Source organism: Rhea americana, unplaced genomic scaffold, assembly GCF_003343005.1.
Source record: "Rhea americana isolate MKP2758 unplaced genomic scaffold, rheAme1 scaffold_231, whole genome shotgun sequence".
In the NCBI taxonomy this organism is placed as follows: Eukaryota; Metazoa; Chordata; class Aves; order Rheiformes; family Rheidae; genus Rhea; species Rhea americana.
The window spans coordinates 894,814-917,212 of record NW_028186348.1 but is presented as its reverse complement, the minus strand read 5'-3'; the positions used below and the strand labels follow the sequence as shown (position 1 = coordinate 917,212).

The following is a 22,399-nucleotide window of genomic DNA, read 5'->3' as shown; positions in this document are numbered from 1 at the left end:
ATTCCCCTGCCACCTCAGGTTGGCCTGGGCAGGAACCCCTGGGAGGTGGCACAAGGACAGCCTGGTGTGCTCTGGCCACATCGCAGCAAACCTAAAGGGAACAAGAGCCAGCACAAAACCAAGGTCTGCACCAAAGAGCCCACTTAGTGTCATCACCATGGCTCAAGGAACCGGGGTTTGGCATTTGCAAGGAACTGGCCTGGAGGCCCATCACAGCCACAGGACTCACCGGACAAGTTCACAATCAGAAAATCTATTTAAAGGCAGAGCACTTCTGCAGCAATATTAAACTTCTGATAATTTCTTGGAAGCTCATCGGGCAGGCAAAAGCTTCCTGGACTGAGCTTAGCCCCGTAGCCTCACTCCAGACACTTTTGCCAGCTAAGCCTTTGTGTCCCTCCTGTACGACTGCCTGAGCTGTGATCACAGGCTGCAATTTGGTGACTTGGACACATGCTGGGTTTATGCCCTGGAGCCTCTGCAATCAGCAGCCCCACTGAGCACTTCCAGCAGGTAGCTGCAAGTGCCGTCACCTGGCAGGCGCAGGTTCCTCTTGCAAACTGCATCTGCGGCTTCCCAGCTGGAGGCTCAACAGGGAGCTTGAACATGAAAAGTTCTCAGGTGGCATCTTTGGAAAGGAGGACAGTGTGGAGGAAAGACTTGAACAATTAAAAAAAATATGGGCAATTTAGAGCACTCAATGCCGGCAAGTGATTGCTCTCTGAAAGCACTTCAGGAGCCCCAGGTAGTGGGTGAAGCAAGCCAACACACACCACAGCGCAATGCTTGTTGGGCTCACGCGTTGCGCATGTACTCAATGCTTCGCAGACGCGATTCTGGAGGCCCTTGGACTAAACTAACCTGGTCCATTGGCACAGCATTAGTGTCTGCACAGAGCTGAGCACCAACCGCTGGAGGACATCAGAGATCACCTCAGCTGCTGGCCTCACTCACAGGACACCAACCCACTCGGACTGCCATGAGCAAGTGCACGACAGTGAGCAGCCTGGCTCCTGGGAAGGGTCAGCCACCAGGGGGAGCCCAGTGCAGGGCCGGAGACGGACACGGCAGGGAATTTCCCCAATTCTTCCCTCCAGCTCCCCCGAAAGCCAGTGGCATGCGGATTCTGCTCCAGTGCCTAGCGCAGGTTCTGCAGAATCCTTGACGGTGCCGGGCATTCCCATGTCTTGTTGCTACAGTGTTTTCTCCTTTGTGTTTTATTTCCAGACTTTGCTCAGATCGATCTGCAGCTTCCTTGTCACGCTTTCAGAATCATTTACAAAAATAAACCTAAGAGTCTGCATGCAAGTTTCCCTCGGTGCCACGCTCTCAGCACTCACAAGAAGCCCAAAAAGGGAAGAAGTCATGAAAGGGCAAAACTCTACTGTCTGCACTGCAGCACCTCCCATCTGGTTAGCCTTGGAAAAGAGATCTTGGGTAGTGCTGGGGTTTCATCTAGCAGAAATGTGGCAAAATAACCTTGTCGAAACCTTCTTCAGGATCAGGACAAAAGTTACTAGGACTCACAGAGAGCCTATGACCCCGAATGGAGACTGCTCTCCTGCCTCTGCAACCGCAAGTACCTAAAACAAGATGCTTTTGGATAAAATGCAGCACTCTGCAACAGCCTGGAGGGCTCGGCCTTGCAGAAGACAGCAAACACATAAGGGCTTTGCTCTCCTTTCTCAAAGACCTTTCTCTCTTGTTCCTGGGACAATTCCTACAGAGAGAACTAGCTGCAGAAAATCAGTGTAAGGTCACTGAATCCCTGCTGCGAGGGCCTCAGGCAGCGTTGGGTGCCTGGGTGCTGCTGCTCTCCCGGCTGCAGTGCTGCCCTGCCACCAGGAGATGGAGGCCGTGTCCCACAGAACCGCACCTAGATGCAGCCAGTCTCATCCCTGGCTGAAGCAAGTAGAGGCGTGACCGCTCTCTCCCACCTCAGTTGTTTCAGAAGGGTTGCAACAAAGTGCAGGGAAACACAAACGCAACAAGTTTGTGTTTCATCTCTGGGTTTAAATAACCAGAACTGAGTAGCGACTGAAAAGACAACAGTTGAATACTAACACGCTCTCCAGCTTAAGCCCTTCCGAAAAGAGATTATCTAGTGTACAGGATAGGAGATGCGGCTGGGAAAGGAGCTTCTACTGCTCCTTCCTCAGAGAGCATGTTCATGAACATGAGCTATACAGCAAAAATTCAGCCAGAGAAGGCAATCTGCACAAGCAAAAAAGTCCCAAAGACAATTCTGTCTCCGTGTTTTAGAGGCACTCCCATTCACCACTTGGCTTGAATTATCCAAGTAAAATCTTGGAGTGACGTAAACTAGCACAATACAAAACGTAGTTCTCAAACAGCCTGGGAGCTGCTGCGCAATGAGTCATGTAACTGGCCCCTGAAACTCGGGGCTTTCCACAGTAATGATGAGAAGCAGGGAACAGCCAGTCCCATATATATCCATGCCTTGGATAACTGTGGTTGCTTTGTGCAGCCTTTTGGAGTGGAGGAAGCTGCACCGTTTTGGTTTAAAAACAGAAGGGTAGTATTGCTCACTGCTTGTGCAGCAAACACCTCTAGGGTGGTGCAGGACAACTATCTAACAACAAAGAGGAAAGCCACCGGCATTTAGAAAACAAAGCCATTTGGTACCCAGCCAAATCCTGCAGGAGACATTGAGAGAGGCAAGTGACAGGTCATGGCTCAGAAAAGCATCGTGGTTAGCTTTAAAGTATGGTATAAACCCAACAACTGCAATGGAGCTATTCGCATGAATGCAACAAAGCCCTATTTCCATGAGGTTTGCAGAGGGCCCACTGGCCATTTCAGAAGTATTTCTGCTTGCAGAGTTCATCCTGCTCTGTATTTACTTTTGTGCACGTCTTTTTCCAAAGAAACAGAAAAGACCTTTGCACCCTCAGCGCAGCACTCCCTAATCTGCTGGCGAGTGGACACCCCCGGCCTGCGATCCGAGGGGTCACCTGTGACCTGCCATGTGCCTCTCCGAGGCAGGGGTGCGCCTGTGGCTGGGGATGGACCCGTCCATGCCCAGTGACTCCATCTAGGCTCTGGCATGACTGGTGAGCCGCGGGGCAGCTGCCAAGGCTTCCCGCAATGCAGACAGCTGTCTGCTGTCCTGCCACCAGTGTCCCTTGGACATCTCAACAGCTGACAGCCCGCCAGAACTGTCTGTCAACTGACACACAGTCTGCGTCCCACCCAGTGCCTGGCGCATGGCAGGAGCCTCCAAAAAACACCCGCTCCTGCAAGCTGCTACCATCTGCCCTGGGGCAGCCGCTTCAGCCAGAGCGGTAGGTGAGAGTGGTGCTGGAGGCTCCCACTCTGCTCCTGAGGCCCTCTGTGGGGAAAGAGCTTCCTTCGCAATTGGGTGAAGATAACTTTTGGACATCAGAAAGGGACTGTTTGCATATGGCAATCTGTCATTCTCACAAAGTGACTTTGTCCATTGGAGGCCAGGCAAGTGTCCCGCTGCACTGGGCAGCATGAAGACATGGCTCCACGGGGCTCCAGGCAAGGCAAACCTCCCAGCTGCAATTTCTGCCTCCGCTTTCCCCTTCCCCAGGGCCTCTCCTCTCAAAATGAGCAGGTGATACGTGCGTGCACCAACTGTTGTTCTGCTGAATTTGGCAGGTGCCAAGTGTTCAACTTAATCTCTTGGCAGAAAGGATAAGCATTAATTTTTGCTAGTGGAGAGGGCTGAGGTTGACTCTTTCTCCAAAGAATTATTCAAATCTCTCGTGTTCACACCGCTCCTTTCTTGCAGACAGACCACAGAGGTGCACCAAACACAGGGAAGAGAAACTACAGGTGGTATTTTGAAGTGGGGTAATTATGGCTGACATCCCCAAAGGCACTTAGAAGGTGAGAAATCCAGTTTTGAGATGCTTCTTCTGGGAAGCCTATGGGTTTGATCGCGGGTGAACACACTTGTTAGCTTGTAAGTGCTGGTGCTTACTTCCTTCCAGAGAACTCTCTGCAGGTGCCAGGTGCACAGGTGGGCAGTTACGCTGGGGGTGACATTTGTTACTTCATGGCTGGAAGATGTAGGTAAAATGAAATACATAAATCACAGGAAAATATATAGCAAAAATTCATGGAGAAGGAGAAGTGCACGACTGGCTAGACCTCAGCAGGATGGAGGCCCAGGACCACTATCCCAGTAAAGAAGCTCACTTCAGCCCCGAGTGCAACCTGCCCACCAGCTGCCTCCAGCCTGAGGACACGCAGGCCTGCAGATGTTTTCCTTGGCCACTGCTACCGAAGTATTGATAGCTCAGCTGATATGTTTTAGAAGAGCTGAGATGTAAAACCCCTTGTTTTAGCATGATCAAGGGGCTTCTTTGATCTTCGCCCCTTTGGCATAATCAGGAGCGCATTGGTCTTTCCCCGCTACAACTCAGAGCGGCACTCAGCAGCGTGCTAAGGAAATGGGCTGAGAGCCCAAGCGCTCGGTGCCCTCCAGCTTATCCTACTGGATAAGCACATCGCTCTTCTGAGCATCATGACAGACATTAAATCTAGACATGCAAGCCTCATGCAAAGAAACTCTCTTCAACAAGGAACAAGTCTTTGAGGGTTTTATCACTGCTACCCTGTGGTCTGTCCTGGGGGATGGCACCAGAAAACAAGTCCTCTGCTGGGCTGAAGATATCTTGTTCTCCTTAGGAAGACATCCCTCTCCCTTTTGCTATCTAGAAAATAAAGCCAAGAGGAACTGGGAAAGTCCCGAGCATTAAAAACTTAAAAAAATAAACACAAAAAATCTAAACAATGACAACAAAGCCAAACCACTCCCCCTCTCCCACTCCCACCAAACACCTTGTACTCTTAGGGCTGGTTAAACCACAGAAAAATCTCACTGGGAATCACTGCGGGGATCCTTCTTCTCTCTCCCGGATACACGCTCCTGCTGTGAGAGCAAAGCAGTTTCTCCAGGCTGGTTAAGAGGAGATTAACATCTGTCCCCCTGCACCCTGCAAATCAAGACATCTCCTACTTCCTTGTTCTTCTGCTTTTACCGTCCAGCACTGAAATGTTATGAGTCACCTTCCTGCTCAACAGCTCATGGATGCCAACCAAAACCTGATGGAAAGCCCCTCCGGCTTCCCAGCTTGCGCTTGCAGTAACTGATAGATCAATAAGCAATGTCCTCTTTCACGGCAGGTGGCCTGAAAGCAGAAGCATGCAAACTCCTGCAGAGGAAGTGAACACTAACATCGTTTGTTCATCTTTAAATAATCTGGCACAGCATGAAGATGGTACATGACAATAATTGATTCCTCTAAGTACCATCAATCTGGCCCAGCCTGCGCTAACACACAGGCTGCTGAGAGTGCCTGGCTGCTCTCCTGTTGGTGCCACTGTCACAGCAGCGAGGGTTTCCTCAGAGACACTCCGGGAAAGAGTAAGTCCCCGGAAACCCAGAAACCTTTGCTAATGTCACTTAACAGTGTCAGGAAAACCAGCAGTGCAACCTTGATGCGAGCCTGGAGCTCTCGCGTTTCCCACAGCTCCCCCGGCCGTGGGGTGCCCAGCCCGGCTCCCCGCTGGTGGGGGCTGGGTGTCCAGGGCTGGGCGTTGCGTGCTGACCCTTCTCCCGTTTCAGCACGTCCCTGCTTGGGGTGGTGGGAGCTGGACAATTTCTTCCAAGTTTTCCAGGTGGAGGATCACTAATTAAAAAGCTTGCTTAATTAAAAAGCGTGCTAAAATATATCATGCCTGCAAACAAAAGGTAAATGGGGATATAGGTTAATCACTGTCTTCTACTTCAAACCAGGGGTAAGGCCCAAGGCAATCCTTATGTCTTTACGGTGCCATTATTCTAACCGTTCATCTTCTCAGACCTGCCCTCACAAAAGTCAAAGAAAGCCTTGTCAGTGGACTTCGAACGAGCCAGGATTTGATCTACTAGCATTTGCAGTTCAGGCCAACATATTTACCAGTTATTTTGCATATCTTAGTATACAAGTATTAGAGCTTGTCTTTCTTACACAGACATAACTTCCAACTACACAGCTTCTATAATGACCTTAATTCTCCATGCTGTCATGGCTCTCCTTTAACTTCAGTGGCAGTTGTCGTCCTTTCTTAGCTTTATGACCTAGAAATTACATTAAGATGTCAACAGGAAATGCCCAATACTTTGGAGAAGGTATTTCCCAAGGATCTGAAAAAAAGTTATTGCTAAGAGATATGGCTTGGAGCCAGGGCACTCCTCATTTAGTTGTTAGAGGCATAAACAAATATGCCAAACAAAGCTAAGCTCAACTTAAAAATACATTGGTTCTACAATACTGTTCAGTTAAAATCCACATATCCTATTCTGGTCCCAGTGACATTAATGGGAAGAGTTCCTTAAAGTGCAAGTCCAGTGATGAAATGATACGGGGGAAAAAAAAATCTTGAGGGGAAAAAATTCCAAAATAGGAAACCAAGTGGTATGGAACAATAAATCACTTTAATTAAAACTACTTTACAGCTGAGGATAGAGAAGCTGATTTGAGTAGCAATGAGCTAATGCAATGGGAACAGGTGGCTGCCTCATAAAAAGCATCGTTCCTCCATAAGCACTGACATTTCAAGGAGGTTGTCATCAGGTATCAGCCTGTAATTGCAGCTTGACTCAAGAGCTGAGCTCTGTGTTTTTCTATGGCTACTTTCCAAAGCCTGATGTGTCTGTGCTTTGTTGATGGAGCCACCTGACCAGATGTGAATTGCTGGAGGCAAGCGCTCTGCCAGAGCAAAAATCTTTGCAAACTCTCTTGTATCTTGTCTCAGATGAGAGCAGAGCTTACAGGCTTGCAAGGCTCATGATAACAGCTGCACACCGTGACCGCTGTGCTGAGGCTCACTGTGGGACTATTCACCGGCATTTGCACAACAGCCAGCCAAGGATGGGCACGTGCGGAGATAATATGACAGAAAATTGGAACACATCGTAATTCTCAGCGTTCAAAGTGGGACTCATTTCCCTCATTTTTCCTCCTCCTGAGCAATGTTTAAATCCATTACAGTAAAAATTAATGATCTTCATAAACATTTTTCTGAGAGGAAGCTCTGCAGCATTAGATTTTGACTGGGTTCCTCACCACCAGCCCCTCAAAAGTTAGCAAACATTCAGTCTTCTAGAAGACTTCTGACCAAAAGAGCTCCTGCCAGGGAGTTTATTAATATGCTTTCAAAGCAAATAATCTCAGAAATGCAGAAGCCTCAAAGAAAAGAGTCATCTACTTGGTCTCTCTGCATTGAGACAAGTTCCAGGAGAGCTAAGTTATCTTTAATATTACCTAAACTATAACTTTGTAACAATTATAAACTTTCTAAAGTGAAGACTCATGGGAGGTGAAACTACTCATAGAATGGGAGAAGCAGTATCAAACAGGCAAGATGCCACTGAATTGACACTTGAGTGTACTGAAGACTCTTGAGTGCAGATAGCTCTTGGTGTTCAAAGGGTTTTAGTCTCTGTAGGACATGCACACAGCAGTGCAGTAGTGCTCTGGAGAAAAAACAGCTAGATTTTTCTAAAATATAGCAGAAAAAAGCCTTGCTACCCTTCTTCTGTGCCTTCAAAGAACACTCAAACTTGTGATTTATATGTTCATTCCAAGTTCAATTACAAGTTCAACCTTTGCACACGTACCTGCACTCATAAATATCACCAGGACATTTTATAGAGCCATGTGACCCTCTTCTCTCAACCCAGCCATCCTCCCTCTCTTTTTTCTTTTTTTCCACTGAATCACCTTACCCAGGTTATATTTTAATTTTCCAAACAACAACCATTGATTTATAGACCTTTTTTTCAGCATAAGATTTGGTGCAAGTCACAATAGGTGTAAAAGAGAGGTGCAATTCCTCCTGGAATAATCCCAAACTGCCTAAGTCTAGACTAGGAGAAGCTGCTTTCCTCTTTGGAGCTGAAACATCTTACAGGCGTAGCAGCATGGTGCAGACGGGAAGGATGGTGTCCAGCCTGGAGCCTGGGAAATGCATCTGGCTCCTCTGGCTCCTGGTTGAGCCCTGGAATAGGCCACTGCTGGGCATAGTTTTCTCCAGAGCCAGGAAGAACCACAGATGGTGTTTATGTATTTAGACAGGACAACTAGCTTTAGGAAGCAAATTCTCCTCATGACTTCCCATCCCAGGGCAGAGCTGCCAAACATCAGTCCCTTCCTTTGTTCTCACTTTGCTTGGCTCAGGACCTTGTGGTGGGTAGCTCTTCCTACGACCTTTGGAAGACACCTTCTGGGCCCAAACCCACCCTTGGGCTTCTTGCAGGAGCAATAAACTGTTCATATAGCTCTCCAGATGAGCACAGTTTGGTGATTTCCAGAAGCTGCAGACCTGCACCACAGCGTGAGTCTTCCTGCCCGAGCACTGCGAGGCTCTGCTCTCACCTCCTGCCCTCGCGACGCAGCTCCGTAGTCCCTTCTCTGTAGGGAGGACCGAGGGAGCAGTGAGCATGAAACACAGCCAAGGGAGAAAGGTGATTCAGGAGACACCTGTGGCTGTGGCAGGCCCTGACCACTCCACGCGGCTCTTCTGCTGCTCTCCTCGCACAATATAAGTCAAAAAATATAAGCCAAAAATATGTCTGCACTAACTCATAGGTATATTTTTCCAGGTGGAATGACTTACTGCTTGAGTGGCTGTTTTAACCTCCAAAACCCCAGTAAAACCTAGCAACAATGGTCACCTTGTATTTCAAAACCAACTGGTGCTTTAAAGACAGCAGGCAACGGGCTGCCTTCGAGCGCGCAGGGGCCGTTCGGCCTCGGCAGCTACGGGCAGCGGGGCGAGCGGCTGGAAACCCTGACAGCAGACCCGCGCCGCAGGGCTACGCTTGTGCCCCACAAGTAAAACTAAGCCAGCAGCTTGTGTTTACAAACTGGGAGTCCAGCTTCAAGCCCGGCACCGAGTGGTCAGCGGGAAAACCAGCAAGTGCGAAAAGCGGCCGGGGACGGGCACAGCCTCCCGCCCGGCTGAGCCGGCGCAGAGCCGCCGAGCGCGGCATCGCCCTCGCCGGGGCTCCTCGCCGCGGGCCGCAGGCCGGCAGCGGGCCTTCGCCTTCGCCAGCGCCAGCGCCAGCGCCAGCACGGCGCCGCGCAACCCCGGCCGCCGCGCCGCGGGCCGGCAGCTGCCTCCTGCGTGTCTGTGCCGGTCCTGATGCAATTAGCACCTTGATGCGCGTTAAATGAGCCAAGACTTCCACCCTTTCAGAACCAAACTTCAGAAGACCCAGCTGCAGGGCTGACAGAAATACGACTCGCTCAAAGCCTAATGAATTGTATAATCGCTCCAGCCGTTATTCTGCCTCTGCCTTTCACGACGCGTCCGTGAGAGCACAGCGAGTTTTAAGCCCCGCCAAGCCCATCACTCAAGACGCATCACCCACGTCTCCCACGCCGCTTCCGAGGGTCCGAGAGCACGGGGGGCCCCGGAGCCCCCGCAGAGCCCCCTCGCCTTCCCCGTCGCTCCCGCCGCGGAAGCGGACTTGGGCCACGCGGGAGCACGAACGGCTCCGAAGCGAGAGGTGGGGGGTAACGGCCAGGCAGAAGGCAACAACCCCCCAGCCCCACGCGGATACGGGGACACGGCCGCCCTCCGCTCCTCCACGACGGACAGCGCGGTTACACGCACAAACAGCGAGCAAACTGGACTTCAGCGTCTCTTCCAGACAAAGGGGATGCCAGTTTATAGAAACACTTAGTTTTATTAAAACACGTGAAATCCTTCAAATGAAATAAAATGTAGTATCTGCTTGTGTGTACTTGCTGCTGATGCTCTGAAGAAAGCCACTGAATAGCTGAAGATCTCTCACAGAACACATGGACACTCTGTTTTTGCCTGTTTTAGCAAAGTCATTTAATAAGCATGTGAAAAGGGACTCTATTTGTCATTTAATTCAGTTTTAAGGCTAATTCACTCAAAAGCAATTGAGAGCTGAAAGAGTGAGGCCCAAGTATCTTCTTCTACGCTATGAATAAAACCGGGTAGGAGACATGGGTTGTATTAATTCTACGGTCTTAAAGGACGTGGAGACCAGGAATGACCCTGTTGTCTTTGCTTAATTTTCAGCTTGCTGGAAATGTAAAGCATGTTTAGAGGAACATTATTTCCTGCATGTATCCAGCACGCTCATTTAACTATTAAATACATTTAAAAATTCTATTTTGATGCCTTTTTAATTGGAATTAGATTTCCATCCAAATGTAGCTTGATGCACCATGTGTTTGAAAATTATTCATGTGGTAAATAAGACAGTTGCCATTTACCATACACTAACACAAAAGTTTAAAAAACAAAACTGATATGTATGGCAAGACACAGTACTACCTAAATAAAAGTGTACTGACAGACAATCTTTGTTACTAAAATGAAATACTAGGTTTAGTGAAAAGCTTATGATGAGTAAAGAAAATCACCATATTTGGTTTCAAAATGAAACGAGAATCAGCTTTCTTTAAGGACACTAACTTAGAAAAAGAAATGCAAACCACTATTAAAAATGACGATTTAAATGTTTCTTGCTCATGTAAGTGGCATTCATTACAACAATCCATGCTACCGCAGGGAAAGTCAGACTTCAGAGGAGAGAAGCAACGGAAAACCAGAAAAGAGAGATTGTTCTAATAATTCATTTTCTGACAGATGAGAAAAATTCATTTTGCAACACCTCACTTCGGAAACAGAACATTATTTCTTTACTTTTCTTGCACTCTGACCCAAGATTAGCAGGTTCTCCAGGTCTCCAAGGGGACCTTGAGGACTCTGGACATTTCCATGGGTTTCAGACGTGGTGCGGGGACGCCTCTCCTCTGCAGCGTGTCCCCCAGCACTTCCTGGCCTGCTGGCGCAGACAGCATCGCCTCTGCTAACCATCCGACCTGCGCGTCCTGCTATCGTCCTGACCTGGGACTTGCCCAGTTTTGGGAAGCATCCTAATGCAAGTAATAAATAGCAAGAGCAGCTTGGATATTCCTGTTGATCACACTGCATCTCTCCGGGGATTTTTTGCTTTTGGTTTCTAAGGTGTTCATCTCCCAGTTCCTACAATGCATCATCTCAGCTGTGCTTCGTCTCCCACTGGCTGACCCGGGCCAGCCGTGGACCAAGCACGCGCTGGGGTCGGCAACCAGCAGGGCTCGGCACGAGGCCTTCACCGGCTCACACGAAGCCCTAAGCTGCAGCAAACGCTACGGCAGGGCAGCTGCCGATCCCCAAGCGAAAGGAAGAATCCTGAACCAAAAAGTGGGACATTTCTCCTCTCGAGCCCCGACATCAGTACTTCAGAAGCACAAAGCCAGGCAATTTATTCCTACCAGTCCATTCCAGCAGGCTTTCCCCAGACTCCTTCACCAAAATATTCAGCATTGGTCTTTGAGAAATTCAGCTCAAAGAGTTATTTTTAAAGAATGCTGCCAACCGACAGGAGAGCTTCGTCTCAGTCTCTGATCTTAGTAAAAGTCCTACCAGCTTTCTCCTAATGTCATAAATATAAAGCAACATGAAAAATGATGAAAATCAAAGCACCGGTTGCAGCTCTTGCGCAGACTAAAGAATGTGTTCAGCGTGTGCTCGGTGTGTGCTTGAGAAGACCAGGACTTGGGGTGGCTTCTCCCTTTACAGTTAGCAGAACATCTAATGGATCAGCAACAGTTGTGAATAAAGGGAACAAATAATCAGCTCTGAGGTGAAACGTGCAACTTGTCTTCAGGTCGCACACGAGAAAAATTCGTACCTGTACACTGACAAAGATGTTCAGCTGAAAACCCTCAAAATGCTGCATATAGCTTTCATGGATCCCAGCAAGACACTCTCTAACACCCTGTATCTCAGGCGGGTAGTTAGCCGCTCACAAAACGCTGCTAGCCCTTTGGTGGCTGGTCACCTCTCCACACTGGAACAGAAACACAAGGGATTCCCCCACGGGAAAGTGTGGGGAGAGGGTGCACAACGGCATCGCAGGGCTCTCCCTTCCACTAACGCCATGGCTGCAATTACCTATCAGCCTCCTTTACCCCGACCTGGCTGAAGGCAGCATCAGCCATTCACAGGACTTACAAAAAATATTTTATTTTGGTCTCCCTGTCACTCTTTGTCACTATTAACGCAGCAACGTTTCTTCCTGAGGTCAACATCTGAATTTGTTGCATCAAATAGCGCTCTCCTCTGCTAGCATTACCTTCCAAGGAAGCTAACTGCAACTCCCTGGTTTTACATTCACAGATTTATCACATTTATCCTGATTCTCAAACCTGACTGCCACCTTCACGCAAAATACACAACTACGTTTTCAAACGCAACTTCTCACTAGCCAGCCTTTTCAGTCAAAGAGGAAAAAGGCCTGTGTGAAAAGCCTGAATATCTTGTCTCAGGACAATCACCTCCTTCTGGCTCTGAAAGTCCGCTTCTTGTAGTGAAGGATACTGACAATCTCCTTCCTCCTAAAATAAAAACCCAGTCATGTTAATTTACATCTATACTGCACCTTTCATCCCTGAAGATCCCAATGCACTTCACAAGACCACTGGATGCAGAAGCTAAACGCGGCTACCTAAACAGACAGAGGAATCCTTTCACCCACCACCAATGCACATTTCTTTGCAGGTATTCCCAGCGCCCTCTCTGCAGGTTGGTTCTGCGCACCTGCATCACAGCACCATTGTGGAGGCAAAGCGGCTGGCGTGATTTAAAGGTAGGTCATCTTCCCTGCTGGGAAAGCGCTGGGAATCTAGGCAAGCGACAAACTGACTTTACAGTCTACAGAGTGACATCTCCTTGGCACTCTGCCATGCAGGTTAAAACGAAGTAAAGTCTGATTTGTGGTGAGTTATAACTCGCTGCTCCTGCACTCTCCGAGTCTGCAGTCATCCTGGCTGGCTGTTCCTTTCTGCTGACGGGTGACCCTCAAGCAGTCCCTTATGAATCTGAAAAATGCCTCCTTGCCTTGCAATGAAAACCTAAGGAGAACAAAATCCCCCCTCTTCCCAACCAAAAGTAGTTGACTGACTCCTACTAATTTGAGGGTGACAAAGTAGGAAGAACACAGACGTACCTGAGAGACCTTTTTGACTACATCACTGCCCACAAGAAAGCCCTGGGCATAGGAGCGTGCTGCAATGAAGGCTCGGGTTGCCTTCACCTTCAGGTCCCTGGGAACCTCCCCGAAGGGTTTGTGCTGCTCCGCATGTTTCACCATGCAGTCCAGGTACTCATCTGTGATGTGGTACTGGGGATTCATCAGCTTGAAAAGCCGCTCCAGCAAGCGTGTCCAGAACTCATTGAGGGCCTCTTCCAAGTTGATATTGGAGCCCCTGTAATAACGGCGCAGCTCGCTGTACAAATCCTTGAAGACCTTTACATTTTGCGTGTACAATTCTCCATACATACTTGGGAAAACATCATAAAGGGCCTTTTCTGACTTGTTCAGCAAATCCTGGAAATAACCTGGAGAGAGAGAGAAAAAAAGGAGACAGTGATGGATCAGCTGGACAAGCAGGAATCCAGTGGGTTGCATTTTTTGGCAGCACAACTAAATACACTGTTAAAAAAAGGACCCTAACAGAGATTTTTCTTCAGCTGACCTTACCCATCCTCTCAGTCCTGAGTCTTAGCTGAGAAAATTCAAGAACCCCGTCTCCCCCCGCCATTGCCTGTGCCAAGGAACAGTGGTCTGGGCCTGTATGCCTCGTCTGTCAACCTCACCTAGACCCAAAATTGAGGACAGACTCCTCCCCAAATGTGAGTTTCCTGAGAATGCCAGGCATTGCTCCAGCAGCAAAAGACCACGCTGCCACATTCAGAAGCACGTTTGCCCTTGGCTAGCACACGCACAGGAATCAAGCCAGCCAGGGCATGAGAGTATAGGGTGGATGTGGACCCATCCAAGTGCAGCCTACAGAAATCCCAGAGCAACACTGCGTTGCTACCACTCAATGTCAATTCTGTAGCCAGATTTCTGGCTGGCCGGTCATGCTGAGGCATGCATGGAAGTCATCGTGGAAGTCATTCTGACACAGGGCTGTCAATAGGGAAGATGCTAAAAGCTCCTCCTCTGCACTGCCACTGCATGATGAGCTCACACGCACAGGACATCTGAGGGCACATGTCAGATTTTGGGCACAGAAGATATGCAGGCGACTCCAGGAGTGTGAGTGTCTGCTCACAGGTCAAGACAAGCACTCAACAAAGTAAGAAAGATTTGCACACAATAAAAGATGCCAAGTAGATACAAAACTACAACGTTATCCATAAACACCTTAATAGCAAATGAGTAATTTTTGTATTTCTTCCAGATCATCCTGCTGTGGAAATTTTACTGGTCTGATCATTAAAGTTCCAAACAGCTGGACAGACATGTCATTTTCCAGCTAACAGGAAAAGCTTCGACAGCTTGGTGAAGAAATGACCTTGGGTGTCATTAATCTATGCAATGTCTTAAATCACTGAGAAGAAAAGCTAGTGTCACAGTGTTCATTACATAACTGGCAGAGCTCACACACACCGTAATTTGCCATTAGTATCATTTACCACCACATACGCCACTTAACCCAAAACGAAGAACTCGCCACCACTGGCACAAAGTTGACACTAGTCAAACGTTACTGGAGAACACCGTAAGCACATCGAGACGACTGGGTGCCGCCAAGGCAATGGAGGACTGTCCTGTAGCGACTGCTGCCGGCAGCAGGCCACGATGCATCATGATGTTATCAATATTACCATCCGTACCAGAATGAAGGAAGATAAAGATACCCCAGGTTCAGCACTCACAGAAGTGACAGAGAAACGCGCCTCCGCTGCTGTATATCCCATAGAGGAAAGCCGAGAGAGGAGATTTTCCCCTTTCCGACCCCTGCAGCTATTTACATCCTCCCTGCCGCCAGCTGCCTGCCTGCCTGCCTTGGAGACGGCGCAGTGGGACCCCACCGCAGGACTGGCTCCACTTCATGTATTGATTTACGGAAGCGACTTTAATCATGATTTAAATCACGAGGAAAATGATTTAAATAATCATTTTCATTTTGATCACATTTGTACTTTTAGGGCCTTTATGAAGCAAATTTGATTATTCTTTAAATCTAAGTTATTATTTTTTATTTGTGATGTATGAGGAACTCTAGTCAGGTGGAGTGTTATTCAATTAAAATGCATTAAAAATGAAAGCGCAAGTACTCATTTGCACAAATTGCCTAAAGTGCACTAGGCATCTCAGAAAAGAAAGTTTTTGAAAAATATGTATATTGCATGTACAAATCTTTATTAAAGAAAGTATTTCCAGTGAGGGAAAGGAAATGGCCACAATTAAATACAGCCTCCAAAATTTTTGAACTACTAAAGCTCATTTTCACAGGTCTTATTTTCCTTCATTGACTGGAATAGCCATACGAGCTGTCCTACATCACTAACTCCTCACTGGTTTCTCAGCTTTGAATGAAACAAAACTGAACAAGTCCATCAAACAAGTAAACCCATGCCCTAGGTACCTCCATCACAGGCTGCTCATGCAGAAACGCATGGCAGCACTTTAACAAAGTCATCCCAGTGCTTGCAGTCTGTTTGTCTTTATTTTAGCCACTTATATGGAAAATGTGTGGATTTAAAATACATTCTGAATAAAAACTCATTTTTTCAGATTCGTGCTGATGGTTCATCCCAATAGGCCACTTTGGGGAGTCTGTCTAACCTGAGGTGGTTTCATTTCTTGGTTGCTGCAGCTTTCTTGCCTATGCAACGACCAGAGCGACACGAACCTCCATTGGACACAAAACACGATGTTTCTCTGATGCTGATGAGCCATCCAAAAGCTGCTCCACATCTTAATGCATCATCCCAAGCACTGCTCGTTACCCCTTCACAATTTAATTAGGCTGAGTTCAAACTCTCTTTCTTGTATAACCGTGCTCTTTTCGTTGTGACGAGTGAGGCTTCCTGCCAAAATTGCTAAGCGATCCACGTCTCGCAGGCAGCTTGCCACCCGCCATCAGGAGGAGGAAGACCCCAGCAAATGCGGCCCGATTTGTCAGTTCTAGGTTTTGCACTGCTACAGGATAAACAAGGTGTATAGCTCTCTGTCAAAATATTGGACACTGCTCTTGAAAAAGTCCAGCCTAATTAAGAGCTAATGAACTGTTACTTTACACCTGTGTGCGAGAGCATCAATTATCATGGCCTTGTGCATGGGTCTCAGGAACTTCTAGATTTCACATGCATGGGAAAAAAACACATATCTACATTATTGTGGGAAAATTAATTAGCAATTAAGCCTAACTGTGCTTGTGATGAATAGCCAATCTGGCAGGGAAATTAAAGGCACATTTTGCAGCGCTGGAAGGCACCACAAACGCCGGTTTGCCAGGAGGGACAGCGGGGACGCTCATGCTCGCTGCCTGGGCGGTCGGCGCAATCCCAGACCACGTCGCTCAGCTGCTGAACGCAGGTGTCCTGCAAGCGACCGTGCGTCACCTCCTTAACGCTGCCCGTGTCCTCACATCCAACTGTTCGGCATGCTCAGCTGTGTGCCACAGGCTAAGCCAGCAGCTTTCTGAAACAAGGCATTTCTCCCTGCTAGGAGTCAGGAGAAGTGGTCTGCTCATGCCTGTTCTGGACCTATACTGAAAAAAGCAGATTTTCTCAGCTCCTCCCCGCCTCGGACATTTTACAATAGAGGCTGATTAGCTAGAGAGATCTTCCTGTGAGGCTCCTGCTAAAGCCACGACTGGGTTCCTGCTCTTTCAAAACAAGTTTTCTCGAGCAGGTGAGCCCTTGCTCCCTCCTGCCTGGGAAGGGCTCGGCAACAGTGCCCAAGCCCAGCAGGTGATTTTCTAAAGCCCGTAATTCAGGCAAATTAAACTCCATTTCCCCTGGAACAACGGAAGGCACAGCTCTTCGCTCCAGCCTATTTCTCCATGAAACTTCACCTTTCCCACTGTAGCTGCAAAACCGTGCAAAAGAAAATCACAAAATGGGAACTTTTTTTTTGATCAGATTTGATTTTATGATTTCTCCTCACTTCCAGGCTCAGAAACAACTCAAACGGCTTTGCGCAAATGAAGCTTGCCTTTCAACAGAGGCCAGCTCTGAAAAACTTCTGCCTCAAATATGAAAGTCTCAGAAAGTTATGAGGAAAAGACAGGTCTCTGCAACAGAGACAAGCCTGCAACCTTGGCCACTGCTTTTCCTGCTCTTGCAATTACCAGAAAGGTCACTTACCAGAGAACTAAGGTTTTAGCCAGAATCTACAATCCTTGCATTCGAGAGAGTGCAAATCCCCACCCATTCCCCCAGTTCACAGCTTCCCAGTGTTCACAGCTCATATTTTCACAGTTTCTACATTTTCACAACTCTGGATTCAAATTGGGAAGCTGTGAACAGCGACGCAGGGCCTGGTACTTTCTCTCTGCAAAGATAGCAAGTTTAAGTCCTCCCTCCCCATCCCCCAGCACAAAAAAAGTACTTTTTTTTTCAAGCTCTTTGAAAAAAAAAGCTATTTGATCACTCAACATCTGGAACACACCACATTTTCTTCAGCTAACAGGATGACGGAGGGGAAATGGGTGCAGGGAGAGATGAAGAGGTTGCTGAAGGAAGAGCATCCACATGGCTCCTCCTCCAGGCATAGAGCAGATTTGGCTTTCTTCAAATCCCCGAGAATTTCAAAAGCATACTAGAAAAAATATGAGAATTGAAGAAAGGTGGTTGAATCACTTTAGTTCTAAATATTACTAACGCCTTAAGCATAAGGCTGCAGCACATGAAGTCATAGGTACAACTGGAAAGGGGAAAGCCCGATCAGAAGAGACGAGGAAGGAAAATGTGTTGCTCAGATGATGACATTAACAGAAAAACAGGTTTCAGGAAGAAACTTGTTCCTAAAGGCAGGTTTAGCACTGGATCCCTGGATTTCTTGAAGACTCTGGGCAACCACCTCTGCCAACATCTGGAAGTCAGACATAAGAGAAGGGTAACAGTGGCAGCGTGCTAGGCTCCAGGAGCTGCTGAGGAGGAAGGCAGGATCCCAAGGCAGGTGACGCCTCTAAACCTGCCGTATCCCTTGTGGCTGCTCTTCTAGTCTGCTGCCCAGCTCTGAGATCTCCCCTACTCCTTCCTTTCTCCAGGCAAGAGTAGTCTGGTCCACCCCAGGACAACAAATTCAATTCTGCTTATGCTTCTGAGAAGCTTCTGAGAAGCAGAGAGTCCCACTGGGAATCTCCAACAACTTACACTGAGACCATAAAATGCACCAGTGCCGTATAACTGCAAGAGTGCTGGCCGAGTGCAGACGCTGCAGAAGAGCGAGCGCTGTGAGCCCTCTCCGGCTGGCGGGGGGAGCAGCGCAAACACCAAGAGGAAGAGCTATCAAATATCGTGTGGAAATTTCTCCAGTTTGGGTAAGCACACGAGTCTGTGGTGGGAGTCACCCAGGGCTGGGGCCACCAAGTGTATTTGTAGCTCTGAAGCGAGGCTCGGCGAGATATGTTTGCCTTTAATGCTATCACATTTCAAGAATACTAAAGTAAAGAATGAGGGAGAAAAATAAGCCAATGCTGTGGTGTCTTGTATGCCAGGAAGAACAGGGAAAGTAACAGCCCAGGGACATTTATTAGAGCCTACCGAGCCCCCTCCCGGGCTCTGCCATGTCAGTCTGAGCGGGGAGCTGCGGAGGCGCAGTGTTTTCTTGGGCTCGGTTCCCATTTAATATGCTGCTGCACATCTCAGTACTGACTTGCTTCTCCAGTTCGTTTTAATGCTCTCCTTGCACTCAAACTAATATTAGAAGAGAATAACTCAGCAATAAATTTAAGCCATTAAAATCCAAACCTAATGCTGTTCCTACCTATTTTATTCACTTCAGCAAGAATGGTGATATTTTATTTATAAAATTGTTATTACTTATTATTAATTTAACTACTAACCATGCCTGTGCTGGAAGCTGATATCTACACGATAGCAGTGATATGCTGCAGTTTGTACCTTTGGTGGCTGCCGTCAGAGGAAATAACTACACTGAGCCCAAGCAGCTCCAGTTCCACTTGCAAATAGCCCTCCCTGTATGTAAGCAATCTTGATGATATTTTCCTATGGACCTATCTGTCCCCTCACAATTTCCAATTCCTTTGAAATAGTTGTTCTTTTGTCACTTTGTTCTTCTGTCACTTTTCCCTCAGTCCTAGTCGCCTTTGGACAACGCAGTTCCTCCCTGGATCACTCTCAAGGATCGTTTTCCTCCCAGAATTACACACTCCTCTGTTTGGACCCAGACAACACTGGTCCAAAGACAACTGCAAAAATTACGAAGCTTTCAGGTAATACAACTGCAAACTTTTAGGATTCACTATGGGTGAAGAACATCTTTTCTCCACTGGAAATAACTGTTGTACTAATAGCAAGGATTGCACTTATCTTTTTTTAGGAATGCATCACATTAGTCTTTCACAGACCTTCTGTCTCCAGAAATCCCCAAACTCTCTCTTTTGCTCCTCCCAACTAATTAGTCCCAAGAGGTATGCCTGGCATTATGGAATATTGGATTTCATCCTACTTCTATTATTCCAGTCTTCATGGTTATCCACTACACTCTTCTGTAGTGATAACTCTCCCAGCTTTGTGTCATCAACGAGTTTCATGAACACATTCCTTAGCATTTGTGCCAAAAGGACTATTAACCAGGTTGGGCTCTAGGTCTGTCTTCGGGAACTGCTACTGAGATCTCCCTCCAACTCAACAGCTCTTCCTTCAACACAGTATATTGCTGTCTTCCCTTAGCTAGCTCTCACTTTCTAATCCTTCTACTCGTTTCCATCTTCTTCAGCTTAATTAAATACTTGAGGCACAGATACAAATGTCTTTGAAGTCTCCTAAAATGAGATTAGTTGATAGAATAGACACGACACGAAGAACGGGGCAAGCAGGTAGCTATATAGGATTTAACCTAATTTCTAGAATAGCTAGCTTTGGGTAAGAGCTGAAGATGGCTTAGCTTAAACTGTTTTTAGACTGTCATATACAGCAGACAGCTTGTTTCTTTTGTCATGAAAAGAAAAGAGCTTTTGAGAAAATAAAGTTTTTCCTCCAAAAGGGGTAGCTGTGGCATGAAAATCTGATTTGGAATATGGAAGTCCTAACTGACAGGCAGAGAGAGAGAGCAACTCCAGTCACTTCGAAGAGGAGGTGCTCTTTTCCTGCTAGAATTTGGATAGCATTTTCATACTTTTTAACACAAGCTTTGTGCCCATTTGGCACTGCTCCCATGGCAGGCAGATAGATGTAATTAGTTGCACCTATTTTTTATTCTGCATTTTCCCCCTTTGCCATTTCTATAATTTGCCAAGATAATTTGCTTTTATTTAAGGCAAGGAGGCCTGGCTCTCAGCTATTGAAACAAGGGAGGAGTAGACATTCCCTAGCTGGAAAGTTCTTTAGGGAGAAGAGCTGACTCCACTTGAGGAGCAGCATGACCATGGACATGCTGCTCATCCTCCCGTCAGTGCTTCACAACTATAGGGGGCACAGGGAAAGTCTCCTGACATGGCAGTGACAGGTCTGGGTGTCATGAGCATGGCCGTAGTGCCCCAGCCCAGCCCCAGAAGCAGCCACGGAATAAACCACTTCAGACTCTGCTGTTTCTGACGCACTCAGCAATACCATCCTGATGTCCTCCTGAAACAGTTAAAGACTCCCTAAATTCAATTTAACGTGATAACCTGGCAAAGACAGGAGTCACTGGGGTGGCAAAGAACGCTAAATAGGCTGTGTGACCAACGGACTGTGCAACCAAAGCCTGCGTCAACGCTGCAGCGCTAACAGGTGATGCATCCTCGTGCCGGAGCGTGCGAACCCCGCTGCGGCATTCCCCACTGCTGGCCGGAAAAATTGCAAGGAGAGAGTGAGAGCAAGTGGCGAGCACCTGTTCAGAAAGTGATCCCCGACGCCATCCAATACCCTCCGAGATCCTGGGATATAAAATGCCATGAAATATAATGCAGCTGACATCCGAACCATTTGCCCACGTAGCTCCTCTATTGTTTAGACTTTTAATTCCCTTTTTAGGAAGACAGCTCTGGCGCGATGCCCTCGGAGCATCACGTGGCTGCGAGAGGGGGCTCCTGGAGGAGGTGTCCTGAAGACCTGTCCCCTGCGTGCAACGCCCATGTGGAGCCAGACACGCGTGCTGCATGCCTGCCATGCTCCAAAGGCTGAATTAGCCGTGCGGGCGCAGCCAGGCAGTAAGGTGCGCCAAGGTTTGCGTTTGCGAATTCCTGTCCTTTCTGAGGCTGAAAGACTTTGCAGAGGGAGCTTGGTCTTTTAGCATCTACCACAGAAAAAGTGAAAAGCTCTGAATCTTCATATTATTTTCCCCAGGTATGTCCTGGGGAGCTGCAAGTATTATCCCAGCAGGCTCTGATGGAGCCAATTTCACAGCAACCCCTTTGGGTGATGAGGATGGGGAAGGCGCGTAGGTGGGATCCATCAAACGGGCAGGCGGCAAGCTTCATCCGGGGGCCTCATCTCCACCTAGGAAGGAAGGACCGCTTATGGATGCTCTTGTTCTAGCACAAGCTGATCTCCTCTTTCGAGTCGCCCGCATGCCTCCACCGACCGCACTGCATAATCAAGTCACTCGAGACTCTGAATTTGTGGGTAATCATTGCGGGTATCATGCAAGATCAATTCCACTCGCAGTTTGTTTCTCTAAGCTCGTCTGCGTAAAGCTGACAAGCACCATAGCTACACTGACGGGAACGAGAAGGGTGGTAAGAATAATTGTGAATACTGCCTGCGCCCTTCCAGGGCTATTCAACAGCATCTGAAGGGCACCATATTTCTTTAACAGTAAAATAAACTCAGAAGTGTTGCACAATACTGAGGGTTGCTGGCAGTTTTAAAAAGTGTGATGTACACGCTGGATAAATGCACAGTATATATCTATATGGCAGAGGTATTTTTCACTCTAGAAAGAACAGTGCTCCTCTCCTCCTGGTGAAATAAGCAATCGGTTACAGAAGACGCGCTCTCACGACTCCAGATAAAACGGATCCCGCCAAGGTAGCCTTCCAAAGCACGTACTGCATAAACAACTGCCGAGCTCGTGGAAAGGGCACGCGTGACAAGCGCGAGAGATGTCACCAGTGAGGGAGGCAACTCATCAGCTTATCAGATGCCGGCGCAGGTTGCCATGTGTTTCCAACCACATCTTCCCGACAGATCTCACCGAGATTTATTTTGACTTCCCAGCCCTTCCAGGAAGCTTCAGACACTGCAGAAATGAATCTTCTAGAGTTTGGAAGTTGTCAAACGCTGAAAACAATTAAAAGCATTTACAGTAACTTTTAGCTTACATCTTCCAGCTTCTCCTTCCGTACTTTCAAAATAAACCATT

General features: G+C 47.7%; 1 protein-coding gene across 1 annotated transcript in view; it reads right to left on the bottom strand.

The window, feature by feature from the left end:
- GPC1 (glypican 1) overlaps positions 1–22,399 on the bottom strand; it is an 82,942-nt gene that overhangs the window by 9,756 nt on the left and 50,787 nt on the right. The window contains exon 2 of the mRNA XM_085306087.1: positions 13,076–13,467. Within this exon, the coding sequence (XP_085162213.1) occupies positions 13,076–13,467 (392 nt within the window). The remainder of the gene's footprint in view (positions 1–13,075; positions 13,468–22,399) is intronic.